This window comes from Athene noctua, chromosome 6, assembly GCF_965140245.1.
Source record: "Athene noctua chromosome 6, bAthNoc1.hap1.1, whole genome shotgun sequence".
Classification (NCBI taxonomy): Eukaryota; Metazoa; Chordata; class Aves; order Strigiformes; family Strigidae; genus Athene; species Athene noctua.
In genome coordinates, this window is record NC_134042.1 from 8,958,618 (window position 1) to 8,982,570 (window position 23,953).

A 23,953-nucleotide genomic window follows, 5' to 3' on the forward strand; every position below is an offset into this window, starting at 1 on the left:
TGGGAACAAGGTTTTAAAATGTTACGTGGGCCATTCCTGTTCCCTCAACGGGAAGGCAGCAATACAGGTGCCCAGAATGAGAAAACAAAGATGATGGGTGCAGCCTTGCCTAAGAATTAGGGAGGATGAAGAATGCAAAACTGAGATCATAATCATGCCATAAGGACTGCTTGACTTCCAGAGGATATGAAGTTTGTTGTGCCAGATCAAGACAAGCCTAAGAGACATCCCAATGACTCAGTAGCTAGTGTCCCTTGTGCTTTGTGTCTCTCTCTCACACACACAAACAGAGTCCTGAGCACACCACTTAGACACACCTCTTGATGCGTGCAAGTATGAGTGAACGAGTGAGTGAAATAGGAGTTAGTGCGAGCGACTGAAATCAGTTTTATTTAAAATAGATATAAGCATCTTCTTTCATGGAGCCTTGAAGCCTTGAACAGTTTTGTAACACTGATTCTTACACTTCTAAGGCTGACATTTATTAATGAGTTATGCCATGAGCATTTTCATGATACTAACACCCAAAAGCATTCCAATACACCCACGGGGCTTCAAGGGATATGTCCTTGTGGGGAAGACTTTCACCTGTAGTGAAGGCAACAGTATGAGATGGCGCTAGGAGGTCTAGCACTTTTCCTTCTTCCCTTCTGCATTTTGGGGAAGTATATTCCTTTCCCCTCACAAAACCTGTACCTTCTCCTGCCTCCTTCCTAGGGACCCACAGATAAGGCAGCCCTGCTCTGTTTGAACACTCTTCCAGGGAAAAAGAGTAATGTACTAGCTGCTACTGGGTAGAAGCACAGTCCACTTTCAGCCCCCTGCCTCCCCTCAGCTCGGGCAGTGAAGGCATGTAGCAGTATGGCCCCAGTGAGAAAGAAAAACTGGCAGAGGCATAGGCACAACTGGTAGAGGCAGAGCAGAGCACAGCTCATCTGGATTACATGGGACAATGCAAAATATATGCCTAGTTTATAATACTGTCGTATTTTAGTAATCAATCACTTTGACCCCAGTGGCAACATACATATTTAGAAGGGCAATTCTATCATACTGTTGATAAATTACTCATCACTGCTATCATTGCCAGATGATTAAAAGGAATTCATTTGTCTAGGCTATGCTCAAGATGAGCATTCTCATATCCTGGGAGTCAGTGGTCCATTCATTCCTCCAGGAGCAGTAAATTGGGTGTTGAGTAATCTGTCCTTTGAAATGTGTAAAGAAGCTGTTAAGAGAGCACAAAATATGTTTAGCCAGCAGTACCAGCTGGATGTGAGCCCATCCAGGATACTCTGTTCAGCTGACAGCTGTTACCAGAACCACATGAGGGTTAGTCTCTAACTCTCTCCTGTCTCATTCTGTTTGTCATCGTCCCCTTTATTTTGCTCTGTAGGAGGGGAGAAGGAGAAAGATATAACATAGGGATGATGCAGCTGCTGGTGGGTAGAGAACTAGGGAGGACTTGCATGGTGGCAGGTCTTTAATATGACGTGCACACCACATTAGACATGCTACTGGGAAAGGGTAGAAGGAAGTTGTTATTATGCCATAAATTGCATCATTATTTCCTGGTCATTCCATCTGTCGGTCCTCTTCCTCTCTGAGGAAAGCTATTCCTTTGTCTTCTTTTTTTTTTTTTTTTTTTCATTCTCCCACTGTCAGCTGTGGGGCTCAGCCTCGTGACCGGTACATTGGTGCACCTGAGCTCTGACCCCTTGTGAGGAACGATGGGGAGTGGGAAGGCATTCTGTGAAAACGGATTCCAGTGTGTCAGGGCACAGCCCTTGCTGCAACAGAGGAAAGCCCTGGTGCCTGCTACAGGAGGTGTACGTGGAGATGGAGGTTGGAAAGCTGAGCCTAGCAACGCGGGGCAACAAGGGTTGGACCATCTTCTAGAGAAGTGTTGCCAGGTGCCCCATCTGTACTCTGAGTACACTGGCATCCAGATTGCTCCTGTAGCAGGTGGGTATAGGAAAGACCTTTGGTGTTGGAGAGCTAGAACATTTTTTAAAACATTCAGATCTTTATGTCTTCATTCTGGAAGTCAACATTTGATTTTACAGGACTAACAACAACCATGATTTCCAAAACCCCGAATTTGCTCTTCAACATCGAACGGTAATGTGAAAAGCCTGCTGGTTTGCTGTCAGCAAAAATCAATGCCAGCCTTCAAAGGAACAAGGGATAGCCTTGCTGTTGTTGGGTGATGATCTAAAGCGAACCAACCTTTCTGGAGAGAGATACGAGCTTTTCTTGGAGGAAGTAACACAGCTGCTCTACAGACAAGCTGTTGGACTCACAAAGCTCCAGCGCAGAAGGCCAGACACGCACGTCTATAACGCCGTTATTGATGAGGGACACACGGACCTGCCCGGGGCCGGCCGGGGCGGGCAGGTCGCTTCGCCCGGGGCCGGGGAGCGCCGCTCGCCCCGCGGGCCTCCCTCCGCCGCCGCCGTGAACGGCTGGTGCACAAAGCCAGGGCGCCGCTTTCCAGCGCCCTCCCCTCCCGGGAAGGCAGCGGGGAGCCCAGCCCGGCTCTCTCCCCCCGCCGCCCCCCTCCCTTCCCCGCTCCCGCCCGCCCCCGGGCCCTCCTCCCGTCACTGATTCGGCGCCGCCGGAGCCCCGGGGGCCGGCGCCCCCCGCCCCCCCCCCCCCCCCCCTCCGCAGCCCCGGTCCCGGTCCCCGCCGCCGCCGCCGCGGCTCCCGAGCTGTCAGTGCGCAGGCAGCGCCGCGGCCCCGCGCGCAGCCCCGGCCCGCCGACCCACCCGCCCGCCCGCCGAGCGACCACCGAGCCCCGCCGCGGGGCGGCAGCAGGTACCGGGCCGGGGGAGCCGCGGCCGGCCGCACCTCGGGGGCCGGGGATGAAGACCGGGGTTCCCCGGCCGGACGGGAGCGAGAAGGGGAGGCGCGGGGGGGGCGGGCCTGTCCCCGGCGGCGCCTGCGGGGGTCCGTGGGTGCGGAGCGGTGCCGGGCGGCGGCTGAGGAGGGGCCGTCGGGGCTCTCACGGCGGCGGCCGCCGTTCTTGGGGACGCGCTGCCGTGCCCGAGGCCCCCGGGGGCGACCGCCCGGGGGGGGACTGCGCTCCCTCTCCGCCCCGCACGGAGGGGCTGGACAATAGCGGGCAGTGCCCGAGCTGGTACCCACCCTCACCCCTTTTCTTCCCGAGATGGAACGGCCAGAGTTGATGTGGGAAAGGGGCCGAAATTTTGGCCCCGTTTAGAGCCACGGAGCCGAGGTCGGAGAACGGCCCGCGGGCCGGCCGTGGGGAAGGGCATCCTGCAGAATTCCCACAGGGACAGTTTCTCAGGTGGGAAATAGCATTAATCTTGCATGGGTCTCTAGTTTCCGGGGGGAACTGAGTCCCAGGGGTTTTCCCGAGAGTAGCATATGCAACTGATTCTGTCACGTACAATTTTCGGTCAGATAATCTACCTTAATCCTTCTCTGGGCACTTGGCAATCCCATAGTCGCATCCTGAACCCACTCCCTAAAACCTCCCAGGGAAGCGGGTCGGCATCTCCAGATGATGTTTCTAGCAGACACTCTGAGTTTCTGCGCTGCCGGCTGACTAGAAGGCAGCACCGTGACCCTTCAGTTTATGCACATACTGAATGAGCCGTGCTTCAATTATTCATTCTGATGCTATTGCAACCTTCTGCAGTTTCTCTTCTCCAGGGACATGATGTGTAACAAGTCTTTGAAATACTTTGCCAATGAGGCTGCCATCCTGTCCAGGCATATGGCAGCTCTTTGCTTGTCTAGCCGTTCTTAAGGGTTAAGTTGTAGCCGTAAAAGGTTTGTCAAGGAAAAATGATGATTCCCAGTAGGGCAGCATTACCCTCCACATTCCTTCTGTTCCCCTCTAAAAAGCCATAATTCAGAGTAGTGAGTGGTTAGTGGATGAGGCTCTGCAAATGAGTTTCATTTTTTCCATCTGGAAGAAGCAGCACCTTCAAAGTACATGTGGTCTCCATAATGGAGAACCTATAGCTTCAACGTGGAGTTGCTTTAAATCTGATCATTTGTCAGGGGATTGTAGATGAAGGAAACAGATGCAGAAATGAAATACATTGGAACCAGAGATTTGGCGGCAAAACTTGGAATCCCATTTGTTGTTATTTATGTTTTACTAGTGTGATCATCTGCCCATTATGCTGTGCTTTCCAGAGAGTGTTCATTGATACACTGAGAACCATTCATATTTTCCAAATACGGGAGGCTGGGTGAGCCCTCGATGGCAGCAGCTATACTTATGGAAATACAGCACAACTATGCTATGTCCTATATTCAACTAGGTGTATGGCAGCTTTTATATTCTCCATTTTAATAATAGACATATTTCCAAAAAGCAACAAGGCCAACTGTTGATTGCCAGTTCTTGGAATGCTCATTCTTGATCAAATGGTAATCTAGATGAGCACAGGCACACAGAGAAATACTGTATGGCCAGGGTGTAAAGAGCCAAGATAATCTGAACCTTCTGTGCATAGCACCCAGTACTATGAAGACCAAAAGAAAAAGAGGCCCGTTCCAGTGGGAAGTGAACATGCAATGAGCCTCCAAGTGATCACTCTCATTCTGCCAAAATTTCCATGGTCTTATGTTTAATTATAGGCAGAGAGCACTGCAACGAACTAACCTGATAGTGACAGCGGATTTCCAAGGTGAAGTGTACCCCTGAGAATATAATATTCTCAGCTGAGAAACTTCTCCCTCCAAGAGATACTCATCTCTACATTGGCTCCAAGACATGACAATAGAGCAAAAAATAGGGCTTAAAATTGCTAGTCTTAAAAATGCTGAAATCTAGGGTTTTGTCACCAGCATCTGAGGTCAGATGTTAGGATCCAGTGGGTTTTACTCCCGAACTTTTCCATTCACCTCTCCTTTTAAACACCCAAATATGAAGTGTACGTTCTACTCCAGGGTGCACAGTTATGGCAAATGATGTTCCACTTGCCTTAGAATTACAGTTTACTGACTAGTTTGTAGGGGCAAGGATCTTTGTACTGGCTTGGAAGACACATCAAGGCTTGGCAATTTGATGGTTCATTATACATTATTTGCAAGACTGACTCTGATTATCACCCAGCAGAGATTAAAAGCTTCACCTCTTACTTCTTGATTGACACCCAGAAATTTGATATAGGTCCCATTGCCCAGCAGATCCAAGCTAAAGTAAAGTCAGGACTTCATTTTTCTTTTCAGCTTCCCTTTACCTTTTCCTTCGCCCCTATCCCAGGAAAGGAAATTTGCCTGATGCTCAAAGGATGTAAGCTGGTAATACACAACTGCTGCGTTGCTGGGTCTTTTGTCAGTCCCTTTTCTCCTCCGAGTGCTTTCTTGTCCCTGTAAAGCCTCTCTCTAGTTGCATACTTCCTCCAGACAGGTTAGAGAAAAAAGGAGGAATGCCTGCTGTATCTAATCAAAGGTCTGAGGTTTCCAGCAGAGGTAACAGCCAGAATCAGGAGATGATCACAGAGCAAGTAGTAAGCGGCTACTGCAGAGGCTAATAATTGATTACTAGGGCCCCATTGAGAAACAGTTCAAATTCATAAAGCCCTATTTCTCCCTCTTCACCCTCCAGCTGGTTAATTCATCCCACACATGTTTTCTGCTGTGCCAGGGCCTCAGCCACAGTGCCAGGAAAACCATCCATATTGGGTTAAGGAATCTGGGGAGACTATTGTAGTGGTTACTGGAATGGGAGCCAGAGCCAAATGAGAGAGTGGGGCCACTGTTGTCAGGAGGAATACCAGATCATCTTTTTTCCTATGTACACAAAGGCCTACTGTCTGTTATGTGCCTGCTTGTGACAACCACAGCTGGTGCTTGAGCTCTGAGGAAAGGAACCTGCAGTCCTTTGGTCAAAGGCAGATGTAAAGAAAATGTTTAGTCCTTTGAAATCAACTAGCTGTCTTGGTGCATCCCTTCCAGTGTGTGCTGCTGGTGTAATACAGTGGATGTAATAAATGATGACATTTCTAATATATCCTTAAGTCTATGAAGACAGAATCTCTCCCGTTCCTTGTTTCAGTATTCCAGCAGGTTCTAACAAAAATGGATTTTGTTCATTTTACATATTAAAATATATTTCTGGCATAACAGTGAGAGATTTAATTTGGACTTTTTAAAGTAAAAGTTGAGGTTCTTGACCATGGATGCACATTAATTTAAATAATTGCTTTGGTGGGCACGGAGCATAGCGGGTGAAGGAAGCTCTAAACTAGGTAAACATGATTTTCTGAACAGGAAGATCTTTAAATAATACCAGATGATTCAGAGTTTATAATCTATGTGCTTTTAGTTTGTGCCAGTCCTTCAGGAGGCCACAAGCTGCTTAAAACTGATATGATAGCTGTGTCAGTGTGTCCTGGATCTGCTTTTCTTCAGAGTTTTCTTAGATGACCTGGATGGTGATATAAAGAGTGGGCGTATCACATTTGCCAGGGACGTAAAATGGTGAGACTTGAAATATGCTGGAGGAAAAGATTAGAATTCAGAATTATTCCAGCAAATTGGAAGAACTGCTAGGAAAAGAACTGGATGAAAATCGGTAGGGGTAAATGCAGGGCGGTACAATAAGCCAGGAATAATCGACTGCATAAGCACAAGAGAGAAGTAAATGACTAGGTTGCAACTCTGCAGAAAAGAATCTGGAGTGTTACAATAGATCACAAGCTGAACATGAGTCAATGTCATGCTGTTGCAAGTGAAGGCAAACATCTTGCTAGGATATATAAAAGACATATAGCCTGGAAGACATGTGAAGCAATCCTCCTGCTCTGTTCAGCATTGCTAAAGCCTCAGCTTAGAGACTGTACTAAGTTTTGGTTATTACACTTTGAGATAGGTGCGATTCAATCGGAGAGAGTCTGGAGAAGGGCAGCAGGATTTATCACAGGTCAGAAAAACGTGACCTGCAAGATGATTTGAAATAAGTGAAATTATTTAGCCCAAAGACCAGAAAGCTGGCAGGGGAATATTACAGTTTTCAAATACAAAACAGAGGAGGGAATGATCTTCTCTTTGGGCTCATGGTGGAGCAGAAAACAAGAAGCAGCAGAAAGGAGGATTATTTTAAACTGCAGGAATAATTTTCTAGGACCTAGGATAATAAAAACTGTCGAATATTTGGTCCAGGGAGGTTGTGAAGACTCCATCATTTTAAGAACAAGTTACAAAGTTGTCTGTGAGGAATGAAATTAGGCTAGTATTCGTAAAGAATCAAATTAGGCTGATATCTGTGAAGAATGAAATTAGGCTAATGATCCTATCATGGGAAAGCACCTTGGTTTATTTGACATCTTGAGTTCTCTTCTACACCATAGTTCTACCATTTCATGAAGGCAACATGCTCATTTCATGTAAATGAAATAGAAGGTGTCTGCTGGCCCTGTTCCGATGTTTGTCTGATATCCAAGGGTAGAACAGCACCGAGAACAGAGTGCGGCTCTTTTCAGAAAGCGCCTGAATGAAAAGTAAGGGCTTGCGAGGAGTTGGTTAAAAGAGGTCTCTCTTTTGGAGAAGACACAGGGAACGGGACATTCTGATTTCCCTGGAACAGATGCCTGACTAAGTCTATGAATGCTGATAATAGTGATATGGAAGAAGAAAAATGAATGAGGATTAGCAGTTAGCAAAATGGTCTGAACTGAAATTACAAAGTATTCTAGTATTTTACTTCTTGAATGAAAGACTGTAGTCCAAAAATCCATTTTTTTTGGAAATAAAGTGAAATAAAATAATGGAATTCAGAATAGAAATAAAATAAAGCACAGTTCTACAATTGATGTTTTTAGGCATTTCTCCAGGGAGAGAAAATCTAGGTCCTGTAGTATTCGTGCTTTAACATATATTGTTTAATATAAATGGAACAGGCGGTCCCCTGTGCATGGTGAAAAAATGCTGGATTTCTGTGAGAAGAGAGGTAGAAAGGAATAAGAGAGCAATGATCATCTCTTTTGGATGCTGCAGTGAAGAGCTGCACATAAGATCCTGAATAGAACACGTTTTGACACCAACCAAAGAATTTTTTAATCCTCTAAAGGGAGAAGGATTTTCCTCTCTCCCCAGGGTTTAGACCTTTCCACTCATACAAAAAGAGAAGCTCTTAGAGAAGTTAAAGACATACTGGGAGGAGTGGAAGGGTTTTTTATACCAACCAGGCAATATGGAAATTTTTCTATGAAAACAGGTACTCTCTGGGACTGAAAGGCTGCAAAGCAACTGCTGGAAAGCATCTGTGTTAGTGAACAAGACAAGGAGAAAATGAAGAATTACGCTGAGCTTTTTAGAAGGCTGTTTTCATGCAGCTGTTGCTCAGTGAACTGTGGCATATTAGCATTATAATCTGGTGTCATTTAAACACCCTTACACTGGAATTATCCATAAATTGATGGAAATCCTCATATTTTGATTTACGCTTGGATATGTGAGCACAAACTGTGACACTATATAAGCCCTGATTGCTTTTCCCCCTGCCCCCATCTTCCATTGCTGCTTGAACACTTTGGGTAAGATAATTATTTGCTTAGAAAGCCAGTCACTTGATGCCCCAGATATTTCAAAATAAATTCACATCCCTTCCACGGGAGGACTGGCCAGTGCTTCACATTAGCTTGTACTGCTTTGCCCGAGGTTATTTTATTGCTCCTTCTCCCAGCCTTCCTTTGCTTTCTTTATTTCTCATATACAAAACTCAGTCTGTATTTGTGAGACAGAAAGGGTATCCAAAAGAAGGCTTGCTGTGACCTGATGCTAAAGGAGGTTCAGCTTTGGAACAAGGTGGTTCTGGAAGGAGATAAAGAAAAGGATAGCTAATGTAAAACATCTCCTTTTTACTGGTAGGAGGAGGCACCAAGGTGGAGGGATTGTTCTCTAGGAAATCTGGGAGGAAATATGAGACGGGCAGAGAACTACTGAACTGGAGGGGGTTCTGCAGCTGGTAATCTCCTGTTGGAAGCTGTTGATAATTATGTTGAAAGGGAAAGGTGTTAGCAGTAGCTAGAAGGAAGGTAGGGGACTGAAAACATTTGAGTAGAGGGAGCATTGTCTTGAAATGAACTGAATGTGAACATTTGTTTTTAGGGTGCATGGCTGAAATTTCTCTGTGTGGTTGTGAGGAAATTGTGTAGGCTATTGCAAATGGCACTTCTGTCAGTATGAGCTGCATATTTAATGCAATGTAACGGTATCCAAGCCTGCTTTAAATAAAGCATCTGCATAACAGTGTTCAGAGCAGCCATATCCTTCATGGTAGGCTTTTTTTCTTTTATATTATGTCCAGTTAGGGTCCAAATGTCACATAAAACCTGCCAGCGGGTTGCTGCAGTCATTATATCAGTATTTTAGCAAAATTCTTTTCCTATAAGCAAAAATCAGAGGCAGCAGCTTCAAGCTGTCAAAGGCAGTTTTGCCTAGGAGGAAGCTGGCTGGTCACACAGATGAGCCTGGAATCTGTGAACACTTGACAGGCTCTGAGCGCTTTCTCACTGTGAATGAGGAGCTGATGAGTGAACAGCAGTGTCCAGCAGCGCTTTTTGATCATAATGCCAAAGACTTTTACCAGCAGCTTCCCAGTGCAGATGGAATTTTACAGAAATAGTCATACAAGATTTCCTACTGCCATTATGAGGGGACTGACATTTTTTAAATACTGGAAACAATATAAAGCCAGAAAGCGGATTTGGGAAAACTTTGTAAAACTATGTGTGTGTTAAGGAGATTGTTCAGCAAATGCTTCTCTCTGTCCCTTCACCCAGGGCACTAGACACTGCCGTGTGGGCAGCAGCACCTTTGTTTTAGATTGTCACCAAAAAACCCCAAGTTTTGTTCACAGTTGATTTGTAGGGGGTTTAAGGAGGAACTTCACAGCACCGTGTTGAAGAAGATGACAAGCTGATGAAATCCATGGACCAAAATATGCTCAGAATTTAAGAAGTGGAAGCAGAAACTGGGGTTTTTCTGAAGATATCAGCTATCACTTCACAGCTTTGGGATGTCTCATTTGCACCAGCTACAGCCTTCTGAGAAGTTGTTGTTAGAAAATGGCTAAAAAATTGAAAAGGCCCAGGTTCCAGCTGTCTACAGGCATTCCTCAGAGACATCTCATTACAAGGGATTTGGCAGAAAAGATCACTGGAAATGGAGAACGGCACATTGCTGACTGTGAAGGGTCAGTATTAAACATGGCAATGACTAACGTTGCTAACTTACGTTGCTACTTTCAACTGTGTTATCTGTAGACATAAAGAATGCTACTGGGCCAAGAATGTGGTAAACTGATTCATGAAAAGCAACTGATACTGAAGAGCACCATGTGTATTGCGGAATTTCATTGTCAATCAAGAATTTCTCTACCACCCAAGGGAAATCTGGGTCTCAAGAGACTATCTGGTGACAAAAATGAGGGTAGTCGCCTGCAATGATTATTCTTTAAATGATTGTTTCTTGATCTGTCTACCAATTTACTGGGTATGAAGGCAACAGGATTGTCACGTCAGACAATTAGAGAACATGACCAGAAAAAAGACTCATTAGTGTATGTGAACTTTGACTGACACCTCCCTTTCCCCAAACAGTTTGCCAGAGCAGAGTTTTCATTCTGGAATAATACTGGCCTCTGCGTCGGTGCTGATCACACAATGCTTGTTTCTTCTCAGTTCTTCAGGCCTGTGTCCTGACCCAGCAAGAGGAGGAGCAGAAAGGAAGACGCCAGAGCAGAGATGGAAGGAAGATACACAGATCTTAATGCCTTTCATCACCTTCTTCACTAAACTAGAGCTCAGTGAATTTCCAAATTGAGATGTTGCAGCATGTTGGCAGTGAAGAGCAGCACTGCAGTGCAATTCACAGTGTTCTCTGAGTATCTTCACAGTAATGAAACAGCAGGGCATGAAAAGAAATGAATGTGAGTTTTTTGGCTGAGTGTGATGGCAGCTGTTAAAAGACAGCATGCTTTCCTGCCTTACCTGTCAAGACAAGAAAAAAAAAAATCCCAGGGAAAGCAGCATTCCTGTAGGCAAATGCCCCTTACAGATTGAGTTTTTTCAGATGGATTTTCAAAGCCTACTGTCAGAAAATACCAGTCAATAATGTGAAATTTTCTTAAAGTATGTTATACTGCAGCCTTTGATGGATAGAAAGATGGAAGCAATTCTGTTTCCATTGATGAATCATAGTGTTACAAGCTGATCTATCAAGCAAAGGGAGCCAAATCTCATCCTTTCTGAATGTTTTCTGTTAACTGCAGGTGATTAAGAGAGGGACGAGAGTTACCCAACTTGTGAATGTCTTTGGTTGCACTGCTAAATCAACTCTTAGCAGTCAGTGAACTCAGACATGACGAGGAAACAAAAAATAATTTTTGTTGTCATTGCGTGTAATCCAAGCTGGCATTCAGCTATCCATTAATCCCCTTAGGGGACAACTACTGGACTCCACAGGCTCATCCACACTTGTGATTTGATGATCAACCAGTGAGAACCAGCATATTCCCTCTAGCTTTTACCCAGGTGGGTGATGTGGCAGGTCTTAGAGCAATGACTGGAGGGCAGCATTCCAGTGAGTGGGGGAAAGGGTTGGAAGCAACATCTGCAGGCACAGAGTTCCAGGAAAAATGAGAATTATGTGCCCACTCAAGTGAGAGAGAGAAAGAGAAGGTGTGGCTATGCAGCTAGAGAAGAAAACAGACAAGAAAAATCTAAAGCTTGTTCCTTTTATGATTAGGACCTTACATAGCAGTTAAATTGAATTCCTGTAATATATTGGCTGACACAAATTGCAGGAGCACAGATTCACAGAAAGGAAATTGAGGACATAAAACCATTACAGAGAGAACAAACCTTGAGAGCACACCACAAGTTCCAATATCTCTTATAATGTCTTGACAGCCTCATGTACAACAATCTTCAAGAGGAAGGTATAACACTAAAGTTGCGATTCCTGTAATGTACAGACAGTCCAAATGACTTCCCTGTTTAGTGCACCTTCGTGTATGTCAGGTTCCACAGGTTCCTATTAGTTTCCAGGCAGAGAAACCTACTATTAGCAGTTGTTTTCATTCTTTATAAGGGGACAAGAGGAGAACATGAAAGCATCACTGCAAGATTTTTCTCAACTGATTTCCCAACTGATGACCTGACAGGTCTGCTGGACGATTGGGCATGTGGGTGAAGGTGGCAGTGTGGAACAGGAAGGAAAGCCAGTACAGCCTGTGTTTAACTGGAACAATTACTGTCATCCTGATGAAACTTCCTTTAATGTCTATAAGTATCTGTTACAATTAAGGATTGGAAGAAAACTGACAAACAGGGCATCAACTCTGAGAACATCATAGGAACCGCCTCTTCTGACCTGCGTGGTTGAAGGATGAAAATATTCAGCTGCACCAAAAGAAACTGCTGCTTAGATGCATGCAGGAAAGTGTGGTTTAAAAAAAATCCAACAGTAACTACCTATACTGTAAATATCTGCCTACAGTAATACCTGTAAATACCTACCTATAGTCTCTGAACTGTTGCTAGACACATTTGCTACAGAAGCAGTGGGGATTATCCCCAGAGCTAAACTTCCATTCACTGGAAGGAAGTGGGGTAGAAAAACTGAGCCATGGTATGTAACAATAAAACAGAAGAATAAAGGGGTTAGAATCTGAGCTGATTCCACAGTACTAATTCTAGTGTCACTCTGCCCACCTAGTATTTGTCCTTTGTCACTCACAGCTCAGTTTACTCTATTGATCATAATGCATAGATTTTTTTGGGGGAAAAAAAAAAAGTCCCTAAGATGTGAGCTACACCACCACTTCAGGAAAACCTAAGAACAAGCCTGTGTTCAGTGGGGCTGTTTCATTCTTTATCAGCCCTTTAAAGTCCCCATGCTTCATTAATTCTTGGGAAAAACATTCATCTTTTTCCTGCCCAAACTTGCTAAAAAAGAAAAATTACAAGAGTAGTCTGTGATGTTTAACCCATCTGTGTCTTCCTTAGGTTCCCACTTTTTGTCTCCAACACAGAGACGTCATCTGCAAACACTTCTAAACTTTCTCCCTCATTGCCTCTCTTAAGAGAGTCTCTCCTGGTCTTTCTAGCCATTCTATTCCTCTTCACATTCTCCTTTATCACCGCTATAATACTAACTGGATCTTGCCCATTGATTCCAGCTGGTCAGATGATAAAATGGAACCAAATGAAAATGAACACAGGCTCGCTGACTCTCATTTTAGCACCTTTAATCCTGCAGGGTTTGTTGGGTTTTTCCCTGACTTTGTAATAGCATAGTAAAAGTAAGAAATCTTATGCTACATTTGCTTGTTATTACCCATGTCCCCTATCCTATGTCTTCCAGCCTGTAAGCATCTTTTAAAAGCTCTTCTACGGAGTCCAGCAATGTGTCATTCAGCAGGCTACCAGCTTCTTTGCAGACTACCATAGTTTAAATATTGTAAACCAGGTGAGAAGTTTAAAATAAAATCATCCTTGTAACTAAGTCTTGTTAATTTTTATAAAATAATTTCCCATTTGCCTTTGTAACAGCCTGCATTGCGCTGCTTGTGCTCAGCATTCTTCCTCATAAGGTGTCTGTCACTCCAATAGTACTGTTGCTGGGGTGGTCTGTCTGACAGCATCCATGTGCTTGATACGGTTTTACCTCCACAGCCAAAGCAAAAAAACCCCAGGACTTCTGTGAAAAAGTCCTCCTGCTGTATGGCTTCCAGCCCAGCCACCTGGAACAGTGAAATTGCCCTCTACTCCATTCTCTGAGGTCTCTGTGCCTATTTCTTTGTTTAGAGGTAGCTTTTGCACTGGCCAGTCTTCCTTTTGGGGCCTTCCCCTCTCCTTGTCTTAACTGAGGTCTTTATGGTATATGCTGCCAAAGTGTCAGTTACTTTCTTTTCTCTATCAAAATACCTCCTGGCATTCCAGGCCAGACTGTCTCTGTTAATCCTTTATGCCAGCGTGACCTGCCTTCTGGTGCAGCAATCGGGTTCCTCCTGAAGAGATGGGATGCTTCCACAAAGCCTTGTTCCACCAGCTCAGCATCTCTTGTGCACACCAGGATAAAGAAACACACACATAAACCAGGCTAAAAAAGGAAATTAGGTTTGGGGGTGGGAAAAGCAGTGGTTTAACTTTGTCATTGCTATAACTGGATCCATGCAAAAATTCCTACTGTTGCAATGGTCTCAGTGTTTTATGTCTAAAGGTAGCAGTGTTAAATAAACACTGGGCAGCAACAGCCTCCTGGTTTTCTCAAGCTGCAGTTTCCAGTCTTCTCTGGCCTATGCTTCCACAGAAACCATTTATCGACGAACTGATGCCCAGTAATGGCTAGGTTTTTTCACTACTTACTGCTGGTGTGATTTCAGTGATGGCTTACCAACAGTTTAACTGCATGTGCAGAACAACATTATAGTATTCAACACATTTTGTGAGCTACAGTCTAAACTCAAATGTTCTAACAGTGTTTTCTTCCACTTCTGCTCAGCGTTAGAATATGTTTCTTTGCTTTACGGTTTTTAGTCTTTTTTGCTTGAGGAGTATGTGGTGGAGAGCTGGATTTATGTAATTTATTCATTTAGAAAAGGATGTAAGCAAAATATATATTACATTTTAAAGCATTAGTCTGTTAGAATAGCTCCTTGCTTCCACCTAGGGTTTATTCAGCCATCTTCTCTACTAAAACACCACTTCGTCTGACTAAAGAAATATATTTTTAAATGTGCATAGTAGCCAAAACAGAAGACACGATGTGTCAGCCTTGCATTTCAAACATGTATACCAAATTTCCCTGAATGCTGTTATAGAAAGAAAAATCAGAACTATCGTGCTTCCATTTTGATCGGTGAATATACATCATCTTATGTATCATCATTTTAGCTTAAACTTAAGCAACTTAAACAGAGTTGTTAGGGCTCTGGGTGAAATATATCAGTTTTAATTAATACTCTGAAGTGCAGGCTAGCATTAGAGGCTTATGCCAAAATACAGTCTCTCGATTTCCTTTTCCTGAGTACAGCTGGAGTTGAGGCACTTTAAAATAATTTTTGTCTCCACATATCTTTGAGTACACAGAAGATGGTGTATTATGTTAAAGGACTCCCTTGTCTCAAGGAAACATTTAAAATTAAGTACTTTCTATTAATGCCATACAGTTCTGTCATTCAAAGTGTGGCTTATAGTTTCCAAAAAGCATCCTGGATGCTTCAGACAATGTTTTACCTCTCAGGATTGTTCCAGAGTTCAAAAAATCCCATTCATCAAAAGCAGAAAAAGGCCAAAGCCATAAATGAATCCCTGATTTTGTCACATTGTACTTATTATACAGATAGTGCTTTTGAGGATCTGCTACAATCAATTTCTTCTTGATGCTAGAAGAAGTGATGCATTTGCATCATTATCTGATGCTCTTAATCTCTATCAGATGAGTGGAACGCACAGTATGTGGTGTCTGGGGAAAAAAAAAAAAATCTTGCTAACTATAGTCCAAGATGGCTGTTCATTACACAGGCTTTCACTGATTCAAATAATTGAAACATTTGCAGCTGTCCTTAAATATTAGAGTGAGAGATAGGAAGAAGAGGGCTTTGCTCTTGCAGCTTACAGGGTTTTAAGAACTTTTTCTAACAGTTAATCTAATTGCACTCCTTCACTTTTGTTTCATATCTCATTCTTCAGTTATCTTCTGGGTAAAACTCCCACCGAAATTAAAGGACTCTTGCCTAGGAATTAAAGGACTAGGGAATCTAGCTCATTAATGTTTTGGAATAAAAAGAAAACCCTTGTGAGTTTTGCAAGAAAATCTGGCCTGCAAGTCTAGAAATGGGGTGACCTTTCTATTATTGAAAGTCCTTCTATAAATCCATGGATTTCAGTAGAAGAGGGGAGCTAATTGTCTTTCCACTGGTCGATTGATTCTGTTCCAGGACAGAAAAATCCCCTCCAGCAAGCACAAAGCTATTAAAGTTTCCTGGGTCATACAAATGGTGAATTCTGTCTCTTTCTTTTAAAAAAAGATCTACAACTCCTGTTCTGCTGTCTGAGTCACTACCGTTTTAGCCCCTTCTTTTCAGGTCATTAATTTAATGTCAGTGCCTTTGAGAACTGTTCAGCTCCACCATGTGTTTTGTGCCTCCTATTCCAAAATTAGTTTCTTGGCTTTTTCCCTGAGCGCTGCTGTCCCTGTTGGTACTGCCTCGTATAAAGGTGGTAGCATACCTTGTTTATCCCTTGGGTCTGCTTGGCTTCATTGCATGCTTCTGTGGTGGTACCACAATAAGGGATGGTAGGGTACGGGATGGAGGGCCCTAATTCCTATGTGTAAATGTGGTGAGAATAAGGCAGCTACTATGCATGACACATTCATGGCCCATGCTGGAGACCCACTTTTCACCTCTAATCTGGGTCAAGACCCTGGGTAAAGACCCACCTCACTCTGCAGTTTTAAAACTTATTCCACAGCATGAATTTAAGACTGATACCACGGTGTCCATGGCCGGCCTCGCATCCCTGGTGCTATCTCTTCCCTGCTGGAAGAAAGCCATCCCAGTAAAAGACTTGAGCACCAGAAGCATTTGCTGGGGGAGCAACAGGGCATTTTGGAAGCTTTTATCTTTCAGACTTATTACACTAATACTCAAGTCCAAGAGTTGTCGTGAGTTACCTGTTTATGGCAGCCCTGTAGCTAGCTGAATCTTCCTGATGATTGGCAAATTATTCTTAGACTGGTTTGGTGCAAAAGGCAGTTATTAGATACGTTCTAAAATATTTTTAAAAGATAAAGAACCTAAATAGTCCTGAAAGTGGTGAGTGGGAGCTGTCAAGGAAACAACTTGCTAATGGAAACACAGCATAATTAACTCCCTTATTTAAATGACTTGCCAGTAAGCTATTGGGAAGAGCTGATAAATAAGGGACTGCGGCAGCAGAAAGTCTTTGCAACAGTAACTGAGTGATGCAGCCTTTCAGAAGTGACCTTATTACAGAGAAATTAGCTTTGAGACAGAGACAAGGATAGTGGTCATTTGACAGAACATAAGGTCAGATTCACTACAGAGTTTATTAAACTGTTTTGTCTTTTTGTGGTTTTTGGCCAGCAGTAACGTGCTTGCAGTATATTCCCTGACTCCTGGATACGCTGAGCAAGCTCTGGAGCACAGGCAGCGCTTTGGAACCAGGCAGGTTAGTGTGGCTAAAAAGGCAAATGCCAAACCCTTTCCTGTCATTTTGTGTCTCAGGAGTGTGCAGCCATGTCACAGTCATCCTGGTTCTCCAAGCAGCCACACCATGGTGATCACTGGAATAGCAATGGATGAGTATGAATCAGAAACATCTAATAGCCCTTTTAAGTTTGCCTTTAGGGCTTGGTTTTCTAGGCTGGGAGCTGAAATGAGCCTGCCATGCTAGATGTATCACTCTGCAGAAATAATCCTGCTGAACCAGAGGCTGAACTCACAGTGTGACAGTTTGGGATTTAGTTCTTGATGGGATGTTAGGGCCTATTAGTATTGTTTAAACAGCAGCAATGGCCAAATGCTGTACAGACATGGGAAGAAGAAGGTCTTTGCCCTGAGGATCTCGCAAACTAAATGGCAAAGTGAGGAAAAATAAAGACAGCATGGAAGCAGATGCATGGCAATTAGCTATGGGTTAATAGTTCCATTGAAAATACTTTCTTAAATTAATTTGCTGGATTAAAATACTTTCTTAAATCCATTTGTTGTCTCTCAGACCTGCCATTACCTGGTTAGTGCCATGGAAGTGTCATGGCTAGGGTTAGTAGCGAGTGAATTTTCAGCTGTGAGAAGGCAGTAGCTATGGGAATCGGTTATAGAATCAGGAATCATGACTTCGAAGGTCTCTAGTCTCACCTCCTGCTGAAAGCAGGGCCAACACTGGATGCAGACCAGGTTGCTCACAGCTTAAGCCGGTCTGGTCTTGAAAACTTCCAAGGCTGGAGATTTCACAGTCTCTCTGGGCAAACTGTTCCGTTCTTAACTGCCCTCAGCAGATCCAGTCTGAACCTTCCCCTTTGGATTTCATGACCATTGTCTCTCATTCTCCCACCATGCACATAAGTGAAGAACCTAGCTCTGCCATCTCAGTAACCTCTTCTTCAGCTGGAAGGCTGCTACTGAATCCCCCCCAAGCTTTCTCTTCTCCAGGCTAAACAAGCCCAGTTTCCTCTGCCTCTCCTCATAGGGCAGGTGCTCCAGACCTCAGCCCTCCTGGCTGCGCTCTCTGGAGTCACTCAGGTGCCAGCTAAAGGAGAACAATCACTCACTGCCTGTGGTTACTGTTGATGCACCCCAGTGTGCTGTTAGCCTTCCTTACTTGCAGGGCACAGCGCTAACTCAGGTAGGATTCCTAGATGCTTTTCAGTAGCGCTGCTCCCCAGTCACTTAGTCGCCAGCCTGTACCAACTCACAGGGTTAGTCCATCCCAGGTACAGGAATTTGCATTCATCTTTGCTGAATTTCCTTTCAGTCCATTCCTCCAGCCTGTCTAAGTCCCTATGAATAGCAGCTGTGCCTTCAAGTGTCTTGGCAAACCCTCTGGTTTGGTGTCATCTGCAGCCTTGATGAGTGGACATTCTGTCTCCTTCCCCAGGTCATTGGTAAAAAGTATTAAAGAGGACTTTTGAAGTTAAATATTAAACACTAGCCCTTGAGCCTGACAACCCAGCCAGTTTTTTCACCCATCTAGTCATCCACTTATTGTAACATCACAACTTAGATACAGGAATGCTCTGGGACACTGTAACAAAAGCCTTGCTAAAAGGTGGATCCTAATAGTGGGACAGCTAAAAGATGGTCTCTTCTCACAAGAAGGCGATCAGTTTGGTTATACATGACCTACCCTCATTTGATCAGCACATGCTAAATGTCACGTCCTTTGCCTAGAAATGTGTTCCAGGAAGCACATGATTTTTCTGGGGACCAAAGTGAGGAGCAAACTGGCTGACCAGCCTGTAGTTCCTCATGTTGTCTCACTTGTTCTTTCTGAAGATGCTGCAACATTTGCCTTTCTCCAGTCACCAGGGGCCTCCTTTGATCTCCGTGACCTTACAAAGGTGCTAGAGAGTGTCCTCGTTATGACATGTCAGCTCTCTCAACACCTTTCAGTGCAACCTGTGGGGACCCATGGATGTGTTCAGGAGAAGCAGGCTAAGTCAGGAGAAACATCCTGAATTCAGGGCCATGGAGGAAAAAACAGATGTTTGTGAGAGAAGTGATCTAATGTAAAACTACAACACGGATGGATATTTCTTTCTGCCTTTGCTGGTGTGTCACTTTCATGCCATTAAGCAAGAACCTAATTCCTTCTTGGGTTCACATCTATTAGAGCTGCATTTCAGATTTCAGTTTTATTCTGAAGTGTGGAAGAGCAGGGACTATAGGTCAAGCTGAATTCCTGTTGGTGAGTGATTCTAGGTATCACATCTTGCCAAAACAGCATCCCATTGCCGCCTCACAGTCTATGTGGATCCCGTCTGCTTTGCTTCTATTACTAGACCATCCCAGTTGGTTCAAATATTTAACCCTTTATCCTTTTCAATTCAGGATTTGTCTTCACCCTTCCCCCCAATGAGTAGCATGTTTTGCTCCTGTTCTGCTGGTCTGTGAATTCATTGTTTGCAGGCTGGCAAGGCACCCGTTCTGGGGTGACAGATGGGGCAGACTGTAAACCAGGCAGTTGCCTCCCAGCCTGAATGATATTTTAATAAGCACAGGGAGGTGACAGAGAGAGAAGCTTCTCACTGGAATGAGTGGCAGTTTTGTTTTCAGCCTGAAAGCACTAATAGATGATTTTTGGCCTCAGTCCAAAAAAAAAAAAAAAAACAAACCACAGAAACTAGAAGCAGAAAATCCCATTAGCTCCTAACTTATCCCTCTTTTTAAGGGTCAAAGAAGTTTTTTCTCTCCAGTCTATTATCCAGATAGGGAATGTTTCCCTGTTATCAGTATTTCGGTTCTGTCTCAGGGATCCTATACTTTGGGAGACTTGCATTTTATTTATCTTTTGTTTTGCTTCTTTTTTTTTTTTTTTCATTCATTTTCTCCATTGTCTTCCTTCCTTCCTTCCCTAAACATTCTCTCTTCTTCTCGTTTCTTTACACTCTTCACAGTTTCATGGTGAAGTCTGTCTGAATAATGGGGTCTACCAACTTGGTTTCCAGCTTCTGCATCCTGTGAAACAGCTAGTGCAGTGTTAGCCAATGGCATCTGCATGGGAATCTCTAGAGCATATGTCCTCTTCTCTCTGCCCTTCAGCTGTATCTCAGATATATAATACAGGGTCTGTGCAGGGCTTTGTTTCATCCTTGGTCTAATGAATAAAAGCACTACAAAAGGGAGCTCTGGCAAAGCCCCAGTAAGCTCTGAGATCCCTCTGCATTGTGAGCAACACAGTGTTTTGCAGACAAGCTGTAGGATAGCAAGGCTTCCAAAGGAGAAGACTTTTTTTTCTTCCTATGAGAACAGGGAAAAAAGGTCCAGCTCTCGCTAGGAAAATACCAAAATGGTGCTGAGATCCGAACTGAAGTATGGTCCCATACACCGATCAGAGAATGCACTGCAAACTTCTCAGTATTTGGACATAGACCTTCATATCTATTTAGCAAGATTCAGGTCTGGTTTTCAACTGGAGTATGAGCTGGAAATTAATAGGATTCCTGCTAAAATATGCTTCTTGTTCCTTTCAGATACAATGATGACAGTGAAGGTTCAGGTCCTGTTTGGCTTCCTTTGCTGCATGATTTTTCTGCCTACAGATGGCTTCCCAGCAGACACCAGTACCGAATTTCGCTCTGCTTTCTCTGTGGCCAGAACCAGCAGCATGGAAGGGAGCTCTGAGATGGTCATTACCTTTGACAAAGTGTATGTGAACATTGGCAATGACTTTGATCCCAAGACTGGATTGTTCCGCTGTCGGATCCCTGGAGCCTACTACTTCTCCTTCACTGTTGGGAAATACCCAAAGAAAAACTTGTCTGTCATGCTGATGAGAAACAAGAATGAAGTGCAAGTGATTGTGTATGATGAACATCACCGCAAAGAACGGAAGGTAGCCAGCCAGAGTGCCATGCTCCAGCTTGACTACGGTGACACAGTTTGGCTGCGGTTACATGGAGATCCCAAGTATGCTCTTTACAGCAACGTGGGCCCCTATACAACTTTCAATGGCTACCTAATCTATCCAGACACTTCTGCCTTCTTCCAGAATGCTCTTAGCTCTCAAGAGCTGGGGCCACACCATCGCACTATTCAGCAGCTTCCTGGAGAGCGGAATGAAGCTTCACATCAACATGTGTTATCTGATCAGCCGAACAGGGAACAAGACCCTCGCTCTGCATTTTCTGTTGCCCGCTCACAAAGTCTCCTGGGGACAGATGACAAGCAAACTCAGCATGAGCCAATCACGTTTGACACAGAGTTTGTGAACATTGGAAAAGATTTCAATTCCTCCACCGGTATCTTCTCATGCCGTATACCTGGTGCATACTATTTCTCCTTCACCATCGGCAAAATGCCCTTTAAGACTATGTCAGTGAAACTTATGAAGAACCACAATGAGGTGCAGGCCATGATCTATGATGACAACCACTCCAAGAGGCGGGAGATGCAGAGCCAGAGCATCATGCTGCCTCTGCAAACGGGGGACACCGTTTGGCTCTACAGCCATCAGCACGATGGCTACGGTGCCTACAGCAACCATGGCAAGTACATCACCTTCACAGGCTTCCTGATCTATTCAGAGGCTCAGCCAAAGCGGCTTCCAGGTGCCAGCTCACCCCAAGGATCAAATAATTAAATGCAGATGTGAAAGGAGCATAAGAAAAGCCAAGGTGCCATGAACTTGGATATAGCTCCTCTTCGAGTATCATCCTCTACTTTGAGCATGCTACCATGTGTCCAGTGCTCTCCTTACGCTGCACGCTTGTGCTCTGTCTGCAGGGCCGCTGCTGTGTCTGCCGTTCATCCGTAGAAAGGTCTTTACAGGTTGTATGTGTGTGTCCTGTGTTGGTGTTCGATTTAAGCATAAAGCATGAGGTAGTTGTGGGGCAGGGGTGGGGCAGTGTAGTGAGATGCCGAGGATCAGAGAAGCACTGCGGTAATCTCACTGCAGATCCCCAGCATCCAGAAAGCAAAGGAGGTGGCGACTTTCCTTGCATATGTGGGGAGGGAATAAATGTAATGGAAATGAATGTATTAAAAATACAAAAGATGTAACATTTTCTCAGATTGGAATTTGTTGTTACTTGTGAGACTTGTGTGTTTGTCACTGGCTGAGGTACCAGGTCAGGAGAGACAGAAGCACGGTGATCGTATGAGCTGCAGTATGTGTTACTGAGACAGTCTGTGTACACTCTTTTTTTATCATTCGTGTGTGTGAAGTGTTGGTACCTCTTACGATTTTATTGCAAGTTTCACAATATTTGGTGCTTTTCTTAATTTCACGTTGGCAAAGCCAAGAAACTGTGTTTGAGAATCTCAGCTTCCATTTAATGAAAATAATACATCTAGAAACAAACAAAAAAGTAGGCTTCTAGCCCTTGTAGTAAAGGATGAGGGCTCAAATCTATGAACAGACCATCTTCTGAAGCTCAGAAGCAAGATGAGAAGAATGAAAAATGAAAAATGTATTTTTAAATCAGTATTTGGATGAGGAGCAGGCTCATATGGTGTGTGAGTAGTGTCACACCGTGCAATGGCAGTGTTGACTGCAGGGGTGTTACATTCTCCAGAAATGAACTCCTGGAATACAAGGGTATGGCTAACCTGCCATACGCTGTATCCGTAACCTGGTGCAAATGGGATCAAAATGGTACCATTAAGTGATATTTTCAGCTTCTGTGTCCCAGTGGTTTCTTACACACAGTGTTTTGCTGGGCCATAGCGCTGCTGTAGAGAGACTGGTGTGTTCCTGCAGGGTGGTTGGGACTGACAGTGGGATGCCCTGAGGGGTGTAGAAGGAAAGCAGGAGGCTTCAGGCTTCATCCTAGTGCGACTGGTGCTGTTTCAGTTGAGCTAAACCCTGGTTTGTCTCCCAAAATACATAAACTGCAAAAGTGCATCACCTTGAGCATCCATGAAACTTTGTGGCATCACTTGAGTTTAATTTATAATCTGCTCAACAGATAGCAGTGCTCTGATCCTAACAAATCCTGAATTCAAAACAGTGTATTTGCATCTGGGTCACAAAGCCAACCCTCTCAACCTGTATCCAGACATTCATATATCTCAGACTGTAAATTATCCAGGAAGACAATATTTTCATGCACTAGTGCCATCCCAGCTCAGCTTTTTGATGATATTCTCTGCTCAAACTGGACTTGTCTGCAGCCACTCTCTGTCTCTGTCATTCCATATATATCCTAGACATTGAAGACTGGGGACATATTTGGGAAAAGGATGAAGGGTAGAGATTGGAGGTATGTAAAAAGCCATCATAAAAATAAAAGAACATCACGTGGGACGCTAGTTTACTAGAAGTTATACTTCAAATAAAATGCTAATCTTAATTCCTACATCCTTTAGGGAAAAACAAACAAACAAAAACCAACAGGCAATAAACAACTGCTTTATGAACTGTGTAGATCTGTCTTCTCCTGTCATAGCCCTAACCTGACCTCTAAAACCATTCTCTGTGGCAACTTGCTTCCAGGCTTCTTATTCCTGCCTCACCATTTCTTCTCTCCATCTGTTGGGCAACAACAGCTTGGAAAAAGATTAACTAGGTCAAAAACTAGCAGTTCCCACTTTGAATGTCACACATGCCTCCTTTGTTGAGCATGGAAGATTAAGAGTATATTGATAGAAAGGGAATTATGGATCCCATCATCTAAGCACATGCAATGAATAGTCAAAATTAATGTACCTAAAAAGACAGCAGAAAACCTAGAGATACAAAGAAAAAAAAAAAATCAAAACCCTCCCAAGTAGATA

At 44.0% G+C, this 23,953-nt stretch overlaps 1 protein-coding gene across 4 annotated transcripts; it reads left to right on the forward strand.

The window, feature by feature from the left end:
* The first annotated feature begins 2,715 nt into the window (after positions 1-2,715).
* C1QTNF4 (C1q and TNF related 4) lies at positions 2,716-23,643 on the forward strand. 4 transcript variants are annotated; one of them, XM_074909072.1, is made up of 3 exons: positions 2,716-2,817; positions 17,105-17,186; positions 20,710-23,643. In XM_074909072.1, exon 3 carries the CDS (start codon positions 20,715-20,717, stop codon positions 21,816-21,818), a length of 1,104 nt encoding a protein of 367 aa, XP_074765173.1. In that variant the 5' UTR covers positions 2,716-2,817; positions 17,105-17,186; positions 20,710-20,714; the 3' UTR covers positions 21,819-23,643. The 4 variants fall into 4 exon arrangements, with proteins under 4 accessions (XP_074765173.1, XP_074765174.1, XP_074765175.1 ...); XM_074909074.1 differs by having other exon boundaries at positions 2,802-2,817; positions 17,102-17,186; XM_074909075.1 differs by lacking the exon at positions 2,716-2,817 and adding an exon at positions 10,768-10,915.
* Positions 23,644-23,953: the final 310 nt, after the last annotated feature.

What these genes read in the sequence shown, in the direction of transcription:
- C1QTNF4 (XM_074909072.1), top strand. Translation starts at nt 20,715, where the DNA reads ATGATGACAGTGAAGGTTCAGGTCCTGTTTGGCTTCCTTTGCTGCATG.